The 9228-nt window shown below is 39.5% G+C and overlaps 1 protein-coding gene across 1 annotated transcript in view; it reads left to right on the forward strand.

Annotated features, from left to right (window-relative positions):
• The window catches only part of LOC134679983 (facilitated trehalose transporter Tret1-like), a 30982-nt gene that overhangs the window by 21004 nt on the left and 750 nt on the right, over positions 1–9228 (forward strand). Inside the window, exons 2-4 of the mRNA XM_063538950.1 lie at positions 42–248; positions 819–1009; positions 8243–9034. Coding sequence (XP_063395020.1) covers positions 42–248; positions 819–1009; positions 8243–9034 — 1190 coding nt within the window. The remainder of the gene's footprint in view (positions 1–41; positions 249–818; positions 1010–8242; positions 9035–9228) is intronic.

Genomic DNA, 9228 nt, shown 5'->3' on the forward strand with positions numbered 1-9228 from the left:
AAACTGCTATTTGTATTGACTTTAACTGTTATCAATTCCAGCAACCCTCATCACCGCAACAGCAGGCACCTGTTACGGCTGGCCGTCACCGACGCTCGCCTACCTTCAGTCCAGCGAGAGTTCCATCCCCACCACCGCGGACCAGGGCTCATGGATCACCTCCATCATGATTCTGTGCTCTGCGCTCACGCCTGTACCTTCCGCCTACTTCGCCGACAGATTTGGACGAAAAACTACCCTACTACTTGGTATGATCTATATTCTATTTATATTACTGGTAAAGAGCAAAAAGGCTGCTAAATCTTCTCTTTACATATGTACTAATCACACGACTAACAAGGACCTGTGGGCAACTAGTTACTATCAGTTCACATTTTTCATATCACTAAAGAGCAATCTTCTTATTGCCATAGGTAATATAAATGACTCCTTTATCTCTTTGGGTAATTGGGTATGATAAAAAAGTGGGTTATGTGGACAAGCACCGACCTCTTCTCTTACCATGTACCTACCTAATTGTATTTTGGCCATAGAACCAGTCTCATCTGACTATATTTCATTAAAAAAAATACATGTAGATTGTAGGTACCCCAGTACCACCTTGTGCCTCCTTTTCGACGTGTACAGTCGTCATGTAAAAACCCCTACTGGTTGCATATAACTTTTCAGAGTCTTCGCTATCTATTGAACTTTCTCTCTTAGTTCACGTGTGACTCGGCAGCGTCAAAAAATTGTATTTCGAGTACTTACTCACCGGTTAGCGCCATCTACCAAGTTGACCGAATCGTATAATTAACTTCTTTATGCTAAATTTTCAGGCGCCGTGCCATTCATCCTGGGCTGGATCCTGGTGATAGTGGCCAAGTCAGTGTCGGTGCTGTACGTGGCCCGGATGTTCTCCGGGCTGGGTTACGGCATCGTCTACACCGTGGCACCCATGTACACCGGCGAAATTGCCACCAATGAAGTCAGAGGCGCCCTCTCCACGCTTATCACTCTCATGAATAAAGTACGTATGTCAACAAATTCTCCATTCATCCTAAGCTCCGATTGTAATTAACGTACGGCCTAGTTAACGTACACTGGCAGGACAAAGAAATACCAAGCTTTTCACTCTCAGGATCAAAGTACAGCGTAATGTTAAGTGCAAGGCGCTGTCGATTGCCGAAGGCGACAGCCGAACAAATGTTTAATGGGAACTACATTCAGAATCGCTCTAATGTGTGTTTATGAACATTTACGCTCTTCAATAATAATATCTGGGAGACTGAGTTTTGCTTGGAAAACATATAAAAACTCTAAAATGCGTGTTTTCCCAGAAATAAGACCTAGCTAGATCGATTTTTCGCCCCGGAAAACCCTCATATAGCAAATTTCATCGAAATCGTTAGTGGAGATCCCCGAAATATATATAAATAAATATACAATAATTGCTCTTTTAAAGATATGAATTTTTAAAAGATAACAGTCGACTGTGAAACATACCTATAGTTTTATCCTAGACCGGCATCAGTCTAATAGGTTTCACGTACCCAATATTCCTTTCATTTCGTACAATAACGTTTTTACTTATTTACTAAAAGCATAAAACGACACGTGTTTGCTAACGTTTTGGGAGATAACCACCTGAATACATAATAAACTTAAATACTTACTACGGACAGCCATAAATAATGCATTGTTCTGTACTAAACAATACGTTTCGGTCCGCCAGGACTACTTTACCAGAATTAAGTACTTAAGGAAACTCTATAAAAATACTTAATACTCATGTATTTTACAATGAGTACCAGAAAATGAGTAGGTAGTCTAATTTTGATTATTCAAAACATGTTGTTGTAATATAATTTTATAAATTACACTCACATTTTGTACATATAATGGGCTTAATGTCATAATACATATACAATACAATACAATACTCTTTATTGCACACCTCACATACACGTAGTATTTCACATATTTATAGGTCACGTTCAAATTACCTTCTGAAGTCAAAGTGCGTAAAATTTGCTATAGTCGGACCAAGCTAACTCTGCATTAAATATGCAACAAGAATACGTGGAAATGTAATTTTAAATTGTCATTATACCGGGTGTGGCCTGTAACACGAGCAAATAATTAAAACATAGACTGTATTCCTCAAACGGTGACACTTTTGTTCAACAACGTTTTAAAATTATGAAATATTTAGACTCCCTATTTTTCATACAAAATAAACATTATCTTCAATGGACGCCATCGCCACGCCATATCATTGTGATTGACGTTGCTTGTCACGCCTTAAACATTCGCAATACATTGCGTCTTGGAATAAACTCTAAAGTGTATTAAAAATCAAACCACAAGTTATTTTAAAAGTCGCTGAACAAATGTTGGCCAGTATGAGGAGTACAGCCTACAGTTAAATTTTTTGCTCATATTACAGGCCACACCCGTTATGAAAATATGACGTTTATTTACAACGATACTTCCATATAAAGTTAGCTGATCTCTTACGTTACATCTTAAAACCTTCAAAAAATCCAACAATATGTTGACATTGACTCGATGTTTGAACATTTCAGACGTAAATATTTTTGTACCAGAGGGACTTATTTTAGTCACACAAGAGTAATGCATTCATCCTGAATTTGGCTGTAACTACAATAGTATCTCAGGAAACAATATGGGGCATTATCTATGAAAAAGGACCTTATTGTCGATGGCGCTTACTCCGCACCGCGTCGCGCGGTATTGTATTTATATTGGAGCATCGTTAATATCGTTAGCGCCATCGACAATAAGGTCCCTTTTCATAGATAACGTCACATATGTTCAACACCGATATGCACTAACGCTCCTAGTGATAAACGCGGGCACCCAGAGTGCCTACCGCGAACCACGTTCGACGGGTTGCCCATCTGTCGCACTTGTAAATTCGTACGTAAGTGTGACAAGGAGGCAACACGTCGAACGTGATTCGCGGTAGGCCTCTGGTTGTGAGCATCTTGCGGTAGATAGTAGATACAGATACCTGTTCGCCGTCATTGAGGTCAATTGCTTGGAATATCCTATCATCCTATGCACGAGATAGCTCTGAAATTCAGCAATTGGAATGAATCGGATAATATCGAAACTAAGGGCCCGATTCGGATTTTGAAATAAACATCTATTAGACATCTTTTAGACATCACCAAGATACGATAACGATATGTTTAAGATCTAACCTGTCAAATTTGACATTTGCGCGATTGTGGAGATACCCTTGAACGATTTCCACAGGATATGACTTAGAGATCCAATTCACATATAATAGGTATCTTACTCTATCTAACGTAAAAGTGACATTGGTTGCCCGAATTGCGCTGCAAAAGAGAACTAGTTGATATGTAAACTATAACGTATCTAGAATGGATCTAGTACGTGTCGTCTCTTGTGAATATCTTGAAGTTCGAATACGGCAGTAAGACAGGTACACGTAGTTAGGTAACATTAAATTTTTGGTAAGATTAACAAGAGGAGTGATACATTCACCTTACCACCAAAACCAGCCACCACACCAGCTCGTAAAAGCTCTCTACATACTTCAAAAACTGATGAGAAAGTTTTTTCCACAAGAGTGGCAAATTAGATGTACATTTTGTGATATTTACTATTATTTAGTCATCAACATGAGAAATTTACTTTTTAATCTTGAATGATAAATATTTAAAAGCATTCATTTGGATTTGATTTTTATGTGGTACTTAGTAGTAGTAGTATTATTTTTCATGTGGTGGAAAATGTTATATTTCACTACGAATTTCTCCCTCGCAAGTCGCAACGCTCTAGATTCCACTTTACGAACCACTCGCTACGCTCGTGGTAAAATTTTCTAAATAGGTAAATCTTTCGCTAGCTTGTGTATTATCAATATCAACACGAGGAAACTTTTGCATGTCAAGATGCAATTTACATACAAGCAATAAAAATAAATCAAAATCAACAATAAAATACAATTGCAAATATTAATTCGATAAAAAAATCAATGAAGTATTATAATCACTGATTGAAAAAAAATCATAAACAATTATAAATACAATTGCAAATATTCACTCAATGAAGTATTTATTATAATATACAACGGTCTACTTAGTGTGATGAACACGAATGTTTATTTCCGAGTCTTGCGTATTTTCTTTACACTTGTTTAAATCTGACTTAAGTCTCTCTAATAAAAGTTGGTATAAGTAAGTGATATATAAGCCTTATTGAGCTTCTAACGATGTAAGATTTCCGCATTGCATTTATTTAATTGTAGGAGACTGTGTCGATTTGACACTTTAAAACATGAATTAAGTACCAGGGTAATTAAGAGCGCTATAACATTTCGGGGTTGAGCGAGTTTAGGTATTTTACGCGCTGCGGCAGGCCGTGCGAGCTCAGTATTCCGATCCCTTCTACCACACTCGCACTACAATGATGGATTAAACATTCTTGATCCTTCGCGAAGCATATTGAAATCAACAATAACTGTACTTAACTTTTAAAGTCCTAAAACTGTTATTTGGTAAGTACGAAAATACTAAATGCAGTGCAAATGTACATAGGGGCTGTTCATAAATTACGTCATCTATTTTTGACGATTTTTGACCCCCCCGCCCCTCAAATCATCCAAAAATCATGCTTCGGATGACTCTGTTTCCTCCTACGTCATGCTACCATCATCCGATGTCCAGACCCCCCCCCCCCTCCTCCCATTTGAAACGACGTAATTTATGAATAGCCAATACTCGTACTTATGAAGGTATATTACTCGAAATAAATTATAGGTACTCGCTTATTTACATGTTTCGTCATTGCATTTGGTACCTATAGGTTGTAAAGTTTGTATCAACGAGGGTTTAAAAACGAACTGGTATTGAGGATCTGATGATAATGATGATGATTAAGGTGGTCACGGATACCAATCAACCATGTAGTAACATGATTAGGCTCGTTTGATTCGTCTCAACAAGATCTTTGAAACAAGACAGTACTCAGGGTCTGATGATGGAGCTGAAAGGTGGTCACCATTACCAATCAACCATGCAACTAAACCACAAGATCTTTGACACTAAGTGATAAACCAAACACGAAGCCCAAACACGTAGCCCAAACACGAAGTAGTTCAGTTACGTGATACTTAGACTGGTACCCGTCGCCACGTTCGAGCTCCATAATCAGACCCTGAGTAGTATCTTGTGTCAAAGATCTTGTTGCGACGAATCAAACGAGCCCAAACACAAAGTGGTTTAGTTACATGGTAGACTGGTACCCGTGGCCACAGTCCAGCTCCATCATCAGACCCTGAGTACTAACTTGTGTCAAAGATCTTGTTGCGACGAATCGAACGAGCCCAAGCACGAAGAGGTTTAGTTGCATGGTTGATTGGTACCGGTGACCACCTTCCGGTTCCATCATCAGACCCTGAGTGAGTACTACCTTGTGTCAAAGATCTTGTTGCGACAAATCAAACGAGCCCAAACACGAAGTGGTTCAGTTACATGGTAGACTGGTACCCGTGGCCACCTTCGAGCTCCATCATCAGACCCTGAGTATTACCTTGTGTCAAAGATCTTGTTGAGTTGAATAAACCGTGCCTAAATACGAAGTGATTTAGTTGCATGGTTGATTGGTACCGGTGACCACATTCCGGCTCCATCATCAGACCTTGAGTACTATCTTGTGTCAAAGATCTTGTTGAGACGAATCAAACGAGCCCAAACACGAAGTGGTTTAGTTGCATGGTTGATTGGTACCGGTGACCACCTTCAGGGCTCCATCATCAGACCTTGAGTACTATCTTGAGTCAAAGATCTTGTTGAGACGAATAAAACGAGCCTAAACACGAAGTGGTTTAGTTGCATGGTTGATTAGTACTGGTGACCACCTTCCGGCTCCATCATCAGACCCTGAGTACCATCTTAAGTCAAAGATCTTGTTGAGCCGAATCAAACGAGCTCAAACACGAAGTGGTTTAGTTGCATGGTTGATTGGTACCGGTGACCACCTTCCGGCTCAATCATCAGACCCTGAGTACTATCTTGTATTGTATCAAAGATCTTGTTGAGACGAATAAAACGAGCCTTAACACGAAGTGGTTTAGTTGCATGGTTGATTGGTACTGGTGACCACCTTCCGGCTCCATCATCAGAGCCTGAGTACTATCTTAAGTCAAAGATCTTGTTGAGCCGAATCAAATGAGCCCAAACACGAAGTGGTTTAGTTGCATAGTTGATTGGTACCGGTGACCACCTTCCGGCTCCATCATCAGACCCTGAGTACTATCTTGTGTCAAACATCTTGTTGAGATCAATTTAACGAGCCTAAACACGAAGTGGTTTAGTTGCATGGTTGATTGGTACCGGTGACCACTTTCCGGCTCCATCATCAGACCCTGAGTACTATCTTGAGTCAAAATTAATACATATAGAATGTCAGGTCGTTTCAAATATTTTTAATCCTGTCCGGTAGTTTATTAAAACTGTACCATTATAAAACTATAAAAACAGTGCTAGGATCAAAGTCTCTCGTTGCGGTTTACACGCACACAGTATAGCGTTTTACACGGCGCCCGCCGCACACAATGATAAAAAATCTCGTCGTCGCCGTTGAAATGTGCGGAGCCGACCGACACACGTCCTACCTCTACAAGCTTTGCCGCGGCACTGAGTTGGCGCAGCGCGCGTCATCGGTAATATAGAGTAGTTTTCAAAAAATTGCCAAAAAATTATAGTAGAATTTCATAAACACTAATGTATACCAACAGTATAAGCAAACGTTGCAGATTGCTTGAGTATGAAAATGACTTCGATATTAAGTAGATTTTCGTAGGAATTGACACTTGTTTCGGAGAGAAAATTGAGTTCGTTTTACTTTGATTTTCTCTTTCTCAAAGGTATGAAGGAAAAATATCGTTTGATATGCCTAAAGTACAGGGTATTAGTAATACAAAATAGCCAGGTTTAGCAGAGTAAACTTCTCAACATTTCCAAATAAGAGCTTGCCGTTCAGTGCTTCACGGGGTTTTTCGGAAATGACCATCAGAAAAAAATTCATTACTAATTTAATAAGTCCTTTTTCTAATATTTACAACGATATTTAAAAAGATAAGAAGACGCTTTTACTGGAACAAGTACTCATTGTTTCTAATAATGAGTACAAAGTCCTGAATTTCGTCGACTAGTATCATCAATTTTGCATTATTTCAACAGTACTTTTGTCATGTGTATCAAGCTTTTTAACAATTTCAAACGTTCTCATTAGTCTTCCTATCTGTGTGTAATTGCGCTGACGCACACGCGCGCGCAAAACGTGACTCATTGCTTTAATTACATATCGCGCATGGCTTGCCGACATCAGGCACAAAGAGTGCGCCTTGATGTACAGCTAGTCCTGATTACATTTCGACTATTTACTTTGGAAACCTCGTCTTTGGCTAGTTTGACTTTATCCATCTCACTTAAAAAACAATATGTAAAAACTTGAAAGTAGGTATTCAGTATTAATACAATATGCTACAGGCAGACAACTTATTTTTCACCACACCAGCTCGGAAAGGCTTACTTTGCACTTCAAAAACTGATAGCAAAGTTGCATTTTATCCACATGTGAGGCAAAGTAAACAAATGCAAATTTTGAGTTGTTTTCTTATGTTTGCTGGTAGAATTGACTTTTAAATTGTGACTTTGGATGATAAATATTTAATAACATTCATTTGGATTTGATTTGGTTTGACTTTGATTGATATTTTACATTTAATATTTCCTTTGGGTTGGTGTGGTGAAAAATTTTGTGTTTCACTCGGGGCAAATTTTGTTTAACCCTCGTGCTTTGAAACCCTCGCAACGCTCAAGATTCCATTTTCGAACCACTCGCTACGCTCGTGGTTCAATTTTGCAATCTTTCGCTTGCTCGGATATCAATATTAGCACGAGCGGTTAAACAACAACTTTGCCCCCTTGTAAAACAAATAACTATTAAAACACAAAGAAATTCGTAGGATCACATGATTAAGAAAAAAATTACAAATTAACCGTGCCGCCGAGGCTGTCGGCATATGTAGGTACACTCCGAAGGTACATTTGGGTCGTAGTAGTCACTAGGTGCTAATTAAATTGACCCTATTATTGAAACCCTTTTACCTTATGTAATGTAACATGCTCCCTTTATAATTATTTCGATAATCGGCAATCGTTTAACATAATACTTTCTCATAAATTCGTTTGTTTCATTCCAGGTCGGTATTCTTGCCCAGTACTGTATCGGACCCTTCGTCTCGATGCAAACCCTAGCCGGCATCAACTTGATCCTACCTATATCATTCGTTTTAAGCTTCATATTCTTGCCCGAGTCGCCATACTATTACCTGAAATTTGAACGTAGCGAAAGAGCAGAACGGTCCCTAAGAATGCTACGCAGCGGAGACATAAGGACAGAGCTCAAAAACATCGAGATCAATGTCCAAGAAGACATGAAGAACAAAGGTTCCTGGCTCGACCTTGTCACAGAAGCGACGAATAGAAAAGCTATGTGGATAAGTTTGGGAGTGTTCACGATTCAACAACTTTGTGGCAGTGCTGCTGTGGTTGCGTACGCCCAGGTGATATTTAACCAGACGGCGTCCTCTAACAGCTCTCACGCCGCAGCCGCTGGACACTTGGAACCCTACGTAGAATCTATTATGGTGGGCTGCGTGCAAGTCGCGACATGTGTGCTGTCAGTTTGCCTCGTGGATCGAGTGGGAAGGAAACCACTGCTGTTACTATCTGCGCTTGGAGTAGGGCTAATGAATGGGACACTTGGAACGTTCTACTGGTTTTACGAAGCTGACAAGGAGTCTGTCCAGTTCCTGCACTGGTTGCCAGTGGCCTCTATCCTCGTGTACATCGTGTGCTACGCCATAGGGTTGTCAACGGTGCCCTACGTCATCATCGGAGAGATGTTCCCTACCAACGTCAAGCTGTATGCTTCCTGTGTAGCGCATATTTACACGGGAATCTTCATGTTCGCTGTGCAGAAACTCTTCCAGGTAAATATAAATAAATACACAGTCGGTAAATACCAGATAGCGTTAATTGCGAGAGATCCAAACAATATTTTTCACCTCAGGACTAAGACATTATCTTCATCCTTAATTCAAATTAATGTTCTTATATATTTAATTACAACCTACAATCAGCACTAATGAATCCCATTCTACTATTAAGGAAAAATAAATATAAA

The sequence above is a fragment of the Cydia fagiglandana genome, chromosome 3 (genome assembly GCF_963556715.1).
Source record: "Cydia fagiglandana chromosome 3, ilCydFagi1.1, whole genome shotgun sequence".
Lineage (NCBI taxonomy): Eukaryota > Metazoa > Arthropoda > Insecta > Lepidoptera > Tortricidae > Cydia > Cydia fagiglandana.